Source organism: Polypterus senegalus, chromosome 10, assembly GCF_016835505.1.
Source record: "Polypterus senegalus isolate Bchr_013 chromosome 10, ASM1683550v1, whole genome shotgun sequence".
Taxonomy (NCBI): Eukaryota; Metazoa; Chordata; class Cladistia; order Polypteriformes; family Polypteridae; genus Polypterus; species Polypterus senegalus.
In genome coordinates this window covers 168786713-168800038 of record NC_053163.1, presented here as the reverse complement: position 1 = coordinate 168800038, position 13326 = coordinate 168786713, and the positions used below count along the sequence as shown (strand labels likewise).

The window sequence follows — 13326 nt, the reverse complement described above, 5'->3', positions numbered from 1 at the left end:
AGACTTTGTAATAGTCTGGTAGTGAATCCAACAGCTGTCTTAGAAAATAGCAAAGACTCAGTAAAGTGCCGCACCATGTAAAATGTTTAATGTCTCACTCACTACCTCACTGCAGCAACTTGGTATAATTAGATCCACATACTTTTTCGTATTTTATACACACACACACACACACACAGTGTTCACTCACCTGTCAGGCAGAATTATTTCCAAAGATGAAATGAAGTACGGAACAACCACATCAATTCCTTTCAAGTCAGTGCAAAAGAGAGCAGAGGAGTTCATAATGATACTGGCAAGTACAGGACGACAAATGAAGTCACTTATCTGCAGACCTTGAATTAACACCATGTAAAACCTGGAAAAGAGAAAACAGAAAGACTAGTCACGCCACATATTGCAAGAGATATTACTTCATGAGCAAAACTTTGCAAGAAATAAATGATTATAACCACCATATCAAGTCAAGGTATTAGCATGAAAACCGGAAATCTGTGCACAAAAACCCTGGGCGACATCACAACGCTGATGAATGCATTTCATTCTGACGTAAAATCCCAACTGACCTAAAATGATGCATATGTGCCATCACGGACACACTGAGGTGCCACTGTATGAGCAGAAGCCAGAGTTTCTCTTGCACAACATTCCTCGTGAGTGGAGCCCAACGTCATGACGTCATGACTCTTTAGGGTTTTGGTGAAGTTGTGTTTTTTTCCCCCGGAGTATTACTGCTTTTGTTGGCTTTACTGCTTTATGTTACTTTCTTGCTCTGTTTTTAGGATACTAATTTTCTGGAATGTGTATTGATTGGTAATTTTTATGTGATTACATTTTTTTTATTTCAAGTTTAATAAGCACTAAAACACATTTAAGAATTGCTGGTAAACAATTAACTAAGCAACAATAAAACACCCCAATCCTCTTGAAATTCCCCTGTAAAAAGAATTCCACAAAGGATTAAAACCACTGATGCCCTAACTGACCGGCAAGAGAAGCCAGACAGACACCAGGAGCCTGAGAGGAAAAAGGAATAAGAAAAGGGGAACATTAAGGATTAAGATTAGTGACATGGCATGGCATGGCATGGACCCCTCATCAGCCACCTCCATGTCAAGTGCACAGCAGGTTGCGACTTCTTTGCCTAGGAGTCACATGATCCATTGATCCATGCAGCCAAAAGTTCCAATAAGGTTAGATTAAGAAAAAGGACTTCCAGAGTTTTACAAAGAGCAAGTGAGGAGACTCCCTGCAAGAGGCTATGATGAATTTAGCACAGATGGTTCCCAAAAAGAATAACCTCTGCTGGATACAAGTAAGGGTAAGAGATAAGAGATCCAGGAGAAGAATTTTATGAGACAAAAGGGGAATATTAACAAGATAAAATATTGGACAGACAATTGTTCCAAAATGTAGAAACTGGAGGGCAGCCTCAAAACATATGGAGACAAGTGCCAGGGACATTTAAAAGACAGGAGCTACAGATGATATCATGTATTGGGGCTTGTTTACAGTGAATGGCCTTCTGGGCAAGTCCTTTGCGTCTTCTTCTTGCTCTATTTAACATGTTGGCCTTATTTGCTGTTTTTGCTAATAAATACTACATTTATAAAGTTTTGTTTGTTTGATCTACTTATACAAGCCAAGGGTTTATGATTATTCATCTTCTTGTGGAGTTTTTCTTCTTTTTAAGACAATTGGGTTTATTTTTAAGGCTTTATTTCCAGTGGAAGTGGATTTATGTACACTGGGGTGAAGTCTTTAGCAGACAGTCAAAGGAGGCCTGGCTTGGTCACTGAAGCCTTTTGGAAGCCTCACAGACCACTCTGCCTTTGTGCAGACTCCAGTTCATAAGAAGCCGGAATTCTAAAACTGCATATACATGCAGTAATACTCAAAAAAAAATAATGGGACATTTTATACTCAGATTATCTGCATAAGAATGAAACTGAACTTCACAGTCTCATTACTTATGGATGGTGTAAGTGTGTCCAGTAGTGTAGAAGAAACACTCATTGGGCTACTGAACTGTGAGCTGCTGAATCCTTACAGACAAGCAGCTTGTTATAAACCAATACTGTGCACAAAATCTATTAACTAATGACTGAGCACAGACATCTTTACTTCATGCCTTTGGCTGTTTTTTTTCTCTTACCACAAACCTATTTCTCTACTGAAGAGTTTAGAATAGATAACTGCCTGCCAGTCTGTCAAATCGGTGTCTGAAGGAGACGTCATGTTTTCTAAATTAACAGTTCTAAGTGGATGAAATGCAGGCTTTGGATTGTGGGCAGCAGTTGGGATCAGTTTAAATATTTTCTATTTACAGGAACAAAACAATGAGAGGCAGCATAAAATATTACATCTCCTGCCGCAAATTGTGTTTTGCCTTTCATTGGCTCATTTTCAAGGTCAGTATGAATACCAGCTTGACACTGGCAACATCTGTCATCAGAAAATGCCTTTCTTTTGAAAAATAAGAATACAAATGTGAATTCTAAACAGTAATTACTGGAATAAAAGCACTATAAATAAAGTTATACTTGCAGGCTGAAAAATTCAAGAATTAAAACTATTTTACTGAGAATTATTTTAACTGGGTATTTTTAAAAAATGTAGGGGAAAAATGTATTTTTGAACAGTACCAGACAGGCAACATGTTTAAAATGTAACACTTTATGTCTTTGAAACAAACACAACTAATGTCTTAAATATAATTTTTGTATTCCACTGTAACTAACATAGAACTATAAGCAAAACTTGGCTCACGCTGAATGTGAATGTGAGAATCAGTTGGAAACGTAATGACTGCTGTGAATATTTTTCTTGTCATTAAGCAAAGATAAAGGCAATTAACAATCTTAACATATAAGATTGTTCATGAGAATTATCATTATTATTATTAATACTACTAAGAATACTAAACCATATGTAATTTGTATTGGTAGCTGAGAAAAAAATTGAAATTAATGTTTTAGTGGAGAAAGTATATAACAAAGAATCAAATTCAATGGGCGCAGCGGGGACCAATTTTGAACGATGTGAAAAAAATCAAAGGATAAAAGAAAAAAAAAACTCACATAACTCCTGTCACTTAATCCACATGTCCGTTATCTATTTGTATGGTAGAAACGTCCGAACTGAGTGCATTTTTTTTTTTTTTTCAAAAATAATATTACCAGCTACTTCTGGGAAACGCAGAGATGAAGATCATGTGCAGGACTGCTTCCTGCACAGTGAGTGTCTCACATAAGGAAAGGCTGATTTTTAGACTGCCCAAGAATCTTTGTTTAGACTGAACTGACAAACTACACTACTTCTGGTCCTTCACCAACTACCATATTTTTTGTACATCAAACTTTTACTATTTTCAAAACATGTTTTCTGTTTTTTCCTTTGTTAAAATAACACTCTATTGTGTTATCTTGTAGCTATAAAATGAAGTGACCTAGGAAGGAACTATGACAACTTCCATCACTAGTTTTCATGTTTCGCTTACAGAAAACTAAGGTGGACCCTCTCTATTCAAATAATAAACACTTTTAAACGTAAACCTGTGGCACCTTTGGGCAGATCTGACCACAATCTGATCCAACGCACTCTCATCTACTAGCTTGTTACTAGATGGCAAACCTGTTACCACCAGGACTGTGAGGAAGGAGGCTGAAATGACTCTAAATGGCTTCCAAATGACAGACCTGGAAATGATGTGTTGGTCAAATGGCTACAACATGCAGATTTCCAAACAAACACCCTGGATTACTAAGGAGCTACAAAAACGAATCTGAATGAGAACAACAGATCATACAAAATCAGGTGATAAAAAGTCTCTAAAGGGCAAACAGAGAATGCTGAAAAAAGATAAGTGAAAGGAAGGAAACATACAGAGCTATACAGTAATCCCTCCTCGTTCCAGAACCCCCCGCGATAGATGAAAATCCGCGAAGTAGAAACCATGTTTGTATGATTATTTTTATATATTTTAAGCCCTTATAAACTCTCCCACACAGCCCTCTAGACATGAAATAACACCCTTTAGTCAAAAGTTTAAACTGTGCTCCATGACAAGACAGAGATAGCAGTTCTTTCTCACAATTAAAAGAATGCAAACATATCTTCTCTTCAAAGGAGCGCCGTCAGGAGCAGAGAATGTCAAAGAGAGAGTGAGATAAGAAAAGCAAACAATCAAAAAATCAATACGTGCTTTTTGCCCTTCTAAGTATGCTGAAGCACCACAATAAAGCAGCATTTTTTAGAGGAGCATCCGTATCTTCTAAGCAAACAGCCCTTCTGCTCACACCCCCTCCGTCAGGCACACGAACGTCAGAGAGGGTGAGGGTGAGAGAGAAAAGCAAACAATCAAGCACTGCGCGGGAAGCATATCTTATATCATTGAGGAGTTTTAGTTAATATGTAATACATGCTCTGATTGGGAAGCTTCTAAGCAATCTGCCAGTATCGTCCCTTGTATGAAATCAACTGGGCAAACAAACTGAGGAAGCATGTACCATAAATTGAAATACCCATTGTCTGCAGAAATCCGCGAACCAGCGAAAAATCTGTGATATATATTTAGATGTGCTTACATTTAAAATCTGCGATGGAGTGAAGCCGCGAAAGTCGAAGTGCGATATAGCGAGGGATTACTGTAATAGAAAACAAACTCACATAGAACAACATGAAGGATGTTTGGAATGGACTGGGCAGAATTACTGGACTCAAGCAATCCAGTTCTCAGGTGGCAGAAAGACCAAGGCCAACACCCTAAACCAATTGAATAGATTTTCCATTCTTTCTCCTACCACCATCCCTACTACATCACCAACTCCTACCATTTATAAAGTATGGCCTGTGACAAATCCACCCGACCACCAGTGTGGGCCATCCATAACTGATGACCAAGTACAGACACAACTGAGGAGGCTACACAAAAATAAAGTCCTATTGATGTAAGACGGTGACGTAAAAACACCTGAACACAAGCTTCTTTCGGTTTTAATTAACATTTGCAAAGAAGCAATAAAGTGGTTATTCGTCACTGCAATGTGGCCTACTAAAATAATTTCACTTTGGCATGGTCAGGGGTGGCTTAAATGAGACATATTTCTCTTGATATTGTATACCTCAGCATAACGCCCATGAATTCTTTATATTCACAAGTAATCTTACTAGCATATCAAAGGCTCTCATTACACCACCCTGCACAGAGATGAATAACTACTTTACTGAGGCTTTGTAAGTGATATTAAGACCAAAAGAAGCCCCTGTTAAGGTATTATTACATAACAGTATATGATTACTAGATTCCTTTTGTTAGTAATTACACTAAAGTGGCACTGCTATCTTTTCTAACAACTCTAGTGAAACACGATTGTTTATATTTAGACGCTTTAAGGACGGCTTTGGTCAAAGTAGGTCTACACTGTGACGAACTGTACTCAGTTATATACCGTTTAATCCACCGTAACAAAAAAATGTCTCTAGCATTACAAACATCTGCAGTAATAAAATGACTCACATTTCTCATTCCAACAGATGGCACAACTCAAACATTTGTAATACATTACAAAATGCATTTCAAGAGATAATGTACTGCAAATATTAATGCTGACTGTGGGGAGGTCTACGTTGATTACTTAGATTTCAGCCAGTCTTAGACAGGTGGCACGGCTAGTTTAATTAAACAAGAGTTCGCCCTCTCTTTTAAAAATGAGGACTTTCATTGTATGAAGGGTTGCAAAAAGACAGAAATGCACAAGAAAATGAACTCACTAAGAAAAAAAACCAAATTTGTTCATAGTTTTAATAAACAGGAACAAAAGAGCCTGTATTAAACAGACTAGGAGAGATGTTACCCATTACTGAACACAAACCATTCCAAATTTTATACCCTTTAATCTCAGACTGTTATGACAAAATAATCTGTTTGAGATCCAGACTTGGTACTATTATTTCTCAATGCCTCATTAAAACTTAGATTTGCAGCCAAGTTTCAGCTTCTTCCTGAATGTAATAAGATTTATTAACAAAGGAAATCTAACAGCTTGTAGAGTTTGGTATCATTGACCTTAAACATGCCTCGATCATCTCCCAAAAAACAATACCTTTATAATATTAAAGACAAACTACATCAGTGTCTTGGAGAAAGATGCTGGGAACACAGACAGACACGTACTCAGCGAGTGTCCCAAAAGAAAAAAAGTTTATTGGTGCTTTTCCTCTACAACACCCACAATGGCCCGGTCAGCACAATTATATTCAGTCCCTTTTTCTTCCTCTTTTTTCCCTTACTGCTGCCTCCACTCCTCCCTTGCAAGCTCTCTCCTCTGATTCCCAACTCCGGCTCGTGAGTGAGGGAGACCTTTTTGTAACACCCCATATGTGTTCCATGTGCTTAGTAATGATCTTCCAATGGCACTTCCTGGTGTGGTAGAAGTGCCATGAGCGCACCTGGAAGCACTCTGGGGATGCCTGGAATTTCTTCTGGCAGCACTTCCGGTTGTGGTCCAGGGTTCCATAATCCTCTGGGCGCCCCTGGCGTTGGCCATGGCCCCCAACAGGGCTGAGCTTCTAAGCTCTGATCCTGTGGCCCCGATGCAGACCGGGGCGGCTGCCTTCTCGTGGTCCAGGAGAGGCATTGTCCCTCTCCTGGTCCTTCTAGGCATCCCGGCTGGGCAGGATCCCCAGTCGTCCGCCACAGTCTATTATCTACACACTATGCCTTCCAATGATGGAAAATGCGATGCAGATAATGCATTGCAAACAGCTTGATTTCATTTTAGCTGATCATAGAACCTCCAAAAACGTGGATGTAGGTTCATATTCATCTTTTACTTGACTTGAAAAGTAAAACAGCCAGGTGAGCTAATGCTAACGAGAAGCACCCCCTAACTTACCTTGAGAGATATACAGGCAGTATTTCCTCTCCAGTCTTCTTACTGCAGAATATTCTACACAGTGTACCACAGGCTTCTGCCCTTCCAGCTTCATAATTGTCTGGGAATTCATTGGCATCAAACATGGGATTTGAGACCATGGTGTCAGTGGACATCTGTGATCCTTTTCGACGGAATTCTGCAGTAGCCTGGGCTGCTAAAGCTGGAAAAAAAGGGGGAGAAAAGCATCTCTAAATCAGATATGCCAGTATCCAAAAATGGCTCATGGGACCTTTGACACAAAGATTTTGCAAAATTTCTACACTGTTTAATTGAACCAAATCCTAAATATCACCATTAGGAATACAGGCTAAAGGGACCTGTTGTTAAAGAACGTCCCTGATTAGGCATGTTGCACAACTGAGAAAGAAAAAGTAACTTTATTTTAATTCTACATCACTGAGAATTGGCAAATAGAAAAACTGACGCTTACAAAGATTTACAGACCATAAGATGTTGAGTGCAAACAACCAAACTTCCCAGGAGCAACTGGTAGAAACCTTCAGAAATAATGACAGTGAATGTGCTTCTATCAACTTCCATTTACACAGAGTCACTGAACACTGATAAATGCAGGCACTTCATCAGCTAACTCAGCATAGTCCTCCAAATGTACAGATAACTACTAAAACAGAACAGGGAGACAGCTTTCTATGTGCTGGGAGGTTTATGCAGACGTTGCACCACATGTTAGTTTACTCCTACTCTTTTGAAGCTTCTTCTAATCACTAATTAACCAAATGTTCTGGTCTTGCTTTCAAACTTCTTTTTAATCAGAGGAAACTAGAAGTTAAAATTTTCAATGTGATTTGGCAGTGATCAGACTAGCAATCAACTTGGGGTGTGTCAGCAGTCTGTTTCTCTTATTTAATTATCCAACCAAAAAATAAACAAATAATACAAATGTTGTTCATGGTTGGGGTGGGTGCGTGCTTGGATGAGGTCTTGTTACTATCAATTTTTATTTAATTTAAAAAAGAGTTTAAATGCATTTGAAAAAATTAAAAATTGCATAAATTACTTTATTACCAATAGCAGCAGACAGAATATGAAAAAAGCAAAAGGTACTATTTTCTATTTAAAGAAATAGCGCTTTTATTTAGATTGTGAAAAACTATATTCAAATGAACACTTTACTTCAAATGTTAGCCTGTTAAAAAAAAAAAAAGTGAAGACTATAAATTGTAACTGCTTATAAAATATATATATCAATATCTATATATCTTTATAAGGGTGAGCGAAGCATGCAGGGGGCCCCCGTGTGTGTGTGTGTGTGTGTGTGTGTGTGTGTGTATATGTATTTATGTTCCAGCAGCACTTCTGAACGCCTGGAGCGATTTTCATGAAACTTGGTACACGTTTCTCATTGGTCGACTAAAAATACTATAGGGTGAAATCAATCTTAACCCACCCACTTTCTGGGTAGGGTGGGGGTGATCTTGCGATCTTGTATGCAGGTTATCATCCAGTTGACACTCGGAACGACCACCAGAGGGCGAACATGAGGTGACTGCCAGCATTCTTTATGTTTGAGCCCCACCACATCGAGCCCCTGTTGCTTTTGAAATGAAATAGAGTTGACTGGTTCAGAGCGTCAGCTGGATGATAACATACATACATGACTGCAAGACAAGCACATGGTGACTCTTCATTGTTTGTTCATTTATTTTTGTTTGTAAAGTTGTGTGTTTTTTAAATAAAAAATTTCCTCCCGGGCAACGCTGGGTATTTCAGCTAGTTACTTATAAATATTGTGCCCCAGAAGTGGAAGATGAAGCTGACAAAGCAACAGCAGAGGGAATCAACTGGGCAAAGGCACCGGGCAACTGTGTTTGAAGTGTGTCAGCAGATTGCTCCTATTTGAGAATTTAACAGTTATCTTTTGAAGAAATGCTGGCTAATAACATCTTTTAGCTTTTCTGTTTTTCCTTCATCACTTATTCTGAAAACAAAATGAGTCCAAACCGCAGAAGTTACGTCCAGCCACAGAATACGGTCAATCTTCAACACTGGTCCTTTTGATTATTGTTAACCTAAAATTCACTAACAGGGCAGCATCTTTTTCCCCCGAGGCTGCTGTTCCAATAGAAAGAATGAAAACTGACTAGGGCAGAAACTGTCCAATCATTTCTAGGAAGAGTGATATCCAATTGATCCTTAAAACTCTGAAAAGTTTGAAGAGTATGTGGGTTCAAATTTGCTCTTCCTGATTGATCCATCCAGGTGGCTTTGGTGACACTGATTTGTTGCTGTAGTGTTATTTTTTTTATATCCCTGCTCATTTTTAAAATTAATATTTTAACTGCTACAGCCACATTTCCTTCTACCAATACAGCATTCTCAATGCTGAAATATTCCAGTTGCCTGTCCTCCAAAAAAACAACTTGGCAAGTCAGGTTAGACAGAAAAAAGGGCCATGTCTTTGTGAGGAGACCATCAAACCTCCACAAGGCCTACCGGTACTAACTTGTACTTTATATAGCAAATCTACTTATTGAACACCACCTTTTCATGACAGTTTACAAGCACACAGCTAAAACACATGTGTTTGCTTGTATGGATTTTATTTATTTTATCATCTCTGTCAGGTTAAGTGACTTGAGAATGGTGACAAAGCACATAATAGTGATAACTGGACCACAAACTTGTGGTTAAATATCCATTGCCTTGGCCACATGACCAGACTGTCTAAAAATGAACATTGTTTCTAGTTTTACATGTTGTGAGCAGGTTTAGTTGTACGCAGTGGGAGTGCTGAGTGCTATGGTATCACATGGAGTCTTTAATTTTAAAAATGTATGCACTATCACCAGACTCTGTTAATCTTTAATACTTTAGATCTAGTAGCAGCTGCTTAAGGACTGTGTGTCTCTCTCCCTAAGAAAAGCCATCCTACCTTCCTCTTTCAATTAGTGCCAGGCTGCTGCAAAAATAACCACAAACTGCCCTTTGTTCATCCTTAGGATGCCAGCATTCTCTTGCTGACAGTGTGCCTCAAAAATAGCACAAAGTTAGGCCTGGTGGACTTGGGGATGGATATGGACAATTCTGGAGTGTGACAGTATGACCAAACGTCCCAAATATATACCATGCTCCCTTTCACACTTCATGGACGATGAGGATTGTATGGATTACCTTTTCTCAGATGAATACTGTGACGCGATGTGTACCAAATCCACACACTTGCGCTTACTGTAGGATTGAATATGTACTATCAAGGTCAAAATATCTAAACAACCACCAGATTTAAATCTAGGGGGATTGCGAAATCAGTATAAGTGAACGCCTTCAAGGTCCACCCCAATTCCTTTCCCTCAGCCAAAGCTACAGCAGCACAGTTCAGTATCAGTAAGAACAGAGTGTGTCGAGTAGAAATGGTGAAGACGACTGCTCTGAGAGCACAGAGTGAGCAAGTGGAGCTCCCCATCATAGACCAGGCTGAAACTATGATGGGTGACCAGGTCAGCTCAGACAAAACATTACAGAGGTGGCATAGTGTGGTGTGCTCCACTCACCACTGAGTCACATCACCCTCTCATATAATGTGCTATGAACGAATGTAAATTGAAACTGAAAGCACTCTATAAACTTTGTCTGTTTCCATGGCCATGCGTGTCTTGTGTTATGGTTCTAGAGTTAACATCATTTCATCTCTCTCTATGCACTAATATGTGACTGAACTTTCAAATATTTTATATTATACATAGATAGATAGATATAGATAGATATATATATATATATATATATATATATATAGATATATATATATATATCTCTATATATACACACACACACACTTAGACACATATACTGTATATAACTTTTAAGTAGAAATCCATCCATCTTCCTAAAGTGCTGTGTAAACAGGGTAATGCTTAAATGGAAAATAAAAGGTACAGCAGAACCTCAACTTACACAAAATAGTTAAATAAATTCAACTTTTCCCTGGGAACCTGCACTGCATTAAACAGGTCAGGCGTTCAACTTTATACAAATTACTTTAAACTGTAAAAATCAAAAGATGCACATGACATGAAGGGCACCTTCTCCTTGTATTGTGAATGAAGGGCCTTCATACTCTCAACTCTTTCTCGCTCACTGTTAGAAACAAAACGCATGAGAAAGGGCAAGATGTGCTCCTCTCCGCACTCCAAGTTCAGTCTCACGTGCACTAGCATGTCTCCAGTACTCTTGCTCTTTCAGACCCACCATTGTGCACTGTGGGACTAGAAAGAATGACATGCTCTCCTTCGACATAATCACTCCATCTGACACACTGCAGTCTTAGAGGGAATGGGACGTATGCCTCCAATTTTCAATTGTGTAGCTCTTGTCAGGGTGACTGATTTTTGTGAAACTGTGCACTGTCCTAACTCTGACTGTATTGGACTTGCACAAGGCGCTATGTCTGCCTCTACTTAAGTGAGGAGACTGAGTTGCCCACTAAACAACATTAGTGTACACAGGTGCACTGTGTTTTAAACTACTGATGTATATTGTATATTGTATATGGTGCAAGACAGATACATAGAAGAATACCTGAACTTTGCAAAAAGGCACATAAAGGACTCTCAGACTGTGAGAATGGATACACCCAAATCTGTAGACGTATCGTAAGGGGTTATACAGGAATATATCCTTGCACAAGACAGGGTTCAATTACATTCAGAAACATAATTTAAGCAGCTCCTGTACCACTCCACTCCAAACCCCCGTCATTACTGTCACTGCATTTATTTGCACTTGTGAACACATAACCTTAATGATGTTGATCCAGCATGTAATAGCTGTGTGTTAAAAAAAATATTTGGAAACCAACTTCAGTATTAAAGTGATAGGTTTCTCACCATTAATTGAGGATTCTCTCTCTCTCTCTATTGGGATGAATTATTACTGCACTTCTTAGCAAGACAGAGAAACCACCTTCATCTTGTGTTTCCTCGAGCATAGCACCTATTAGTGAACACTAAGATAGCTTGTACTAAACTGAAGACAGGAAGGTCCGGGCTAGTTGTTATTTAATGGCTGTGTAGGTTATGGACACCAGAGACCAAGGGAAGAAAACCTCTGCAAAAGTGGCAGGTCAGTGTGTTTCTATATTTCACACACGGGGCAGCCAGTCATACTCCCACATACTGTTGGTGTTCTTGTAATGAATGTGTTCGTGTATTTGTGCACATTTAGTGGGCTCAGAACATATTCAGATTCCTTCACCTTTTTCACACTTTCTGCATTGCAGCCTTAAGCTAAAATCATTTAAATTATTTTTTCTCCTCAGCAGGCAACACTCAATACACCAGAATGAGAAAACAAAATAAGGTTTTACTGCGGTGTGCTGACGCCCTGCCCGGGGTTTGTTGCTTGCCTTGCATCCTGTGTTGGCTGGGATTGGCTGCAGCTGACCCCCGTGACCCTGTAGTTAGGATATAGCGGGTTGGATGGAATAAGGTTTTAGAAATGTTTGCAAAGGTGGGTAGAGTAGCCAAAAATTGTACTCAAGTAAGAGTAGCGTTACATCAAAATAATATTACTCAACTAGAAGTAAAAAGTAGTCATCCAAAAAATTGGTCAAGAGTAAAAAAGTAATTGGTGAAACGACTACTCAAGTACTGAGTAACTGTTTGAACATAATAAATAATTTTTTTAGAAATGTTGTAATAAGACAGACAAAAAAATAAAATAATGTGCAAATTCTGCTATTTCCAAATAAAACAAAAAATGAGTAAAAATAAATCACATCTTTACAAAATAAAGATGCACAAATAACACAAAGCTCCAAATCTCAGTTTTTCACAACAAAGCTTTTGAAGCCGATACCTACAGTAGGTGACATGTATGTTTGAAAAGTGCAAACTACTTACAGTGCCGAGATCTCCTGTACACTCACAGTCTAATACTGCATATTCACTTGTTCTCCAAATAGCACAGCTGATAGAAAATAACATTAGAACAAGGCAGCTTGTGCGCGTACAAGAAGTCTCACTTTACCTTGACTGTCTGTGTCTGTGCATGTTTGGTTAAAAGGTGCTTGTTCTTCACTCAGTGCCCCAGTGGTTAAGCTTCAGCAGGAGATGGCTCTCATTTTTCATGTATAGTGGGACCTTGGATTGCGAGTAACTTGTTTTGCAAGTGTTTTGTTAGACGAGCTAAAATTTTAAATAAATTTTGACATGATAAACGAGCGAGATCTTGCAATACAAATAGTCCATATACGCGATGTCTGCCGAGCGTCACGTGATCACAACTGAGCGGATGGTTCTTCTCTCTCTCACTGGGGCAATCGTCAGTCAGTGTGCCTCATTCATATGGTCACTGCATGCAAGCGTATACTGTTTACTGCAGCATTGTGACAACGTGTGTGTGCTATGACGTGCGAGTCCCCGTCTTGCAC

The 13326-nt window shown here is 38.9% G+C and overlaps 1 protein-coding gene across 11 annotated transcripts in view; it reads right to left on the bottom strand.

The window, feature by feature from the left end:
* The window catches only part of ralgapb (Ral GTPase activating protein non-catalytic subunit beta), a 111195-nt gene that overhangs the window by 41159 nt on the left and 56710 nt on the right, over positions 1-13326 (bottom strand). For all 11 annotated transcript variants that reach the window (XM_039767377.1, XM_039767381.1, XM_039767384.1 and 8 more), the window contains 2 exons: positions 6897-7098; positions 191-358 (listed from right to left, as the gene is read on the bottom strand). In XM_039767377.1, coding sequence (XP_039623311.1) covers positions 191-358; positions 6897-7098 — 370 coding nt within the window. The remainder of the gene's footprint in view (positions 1-190; positions 359-6896; positions 7099-13326) is intronic.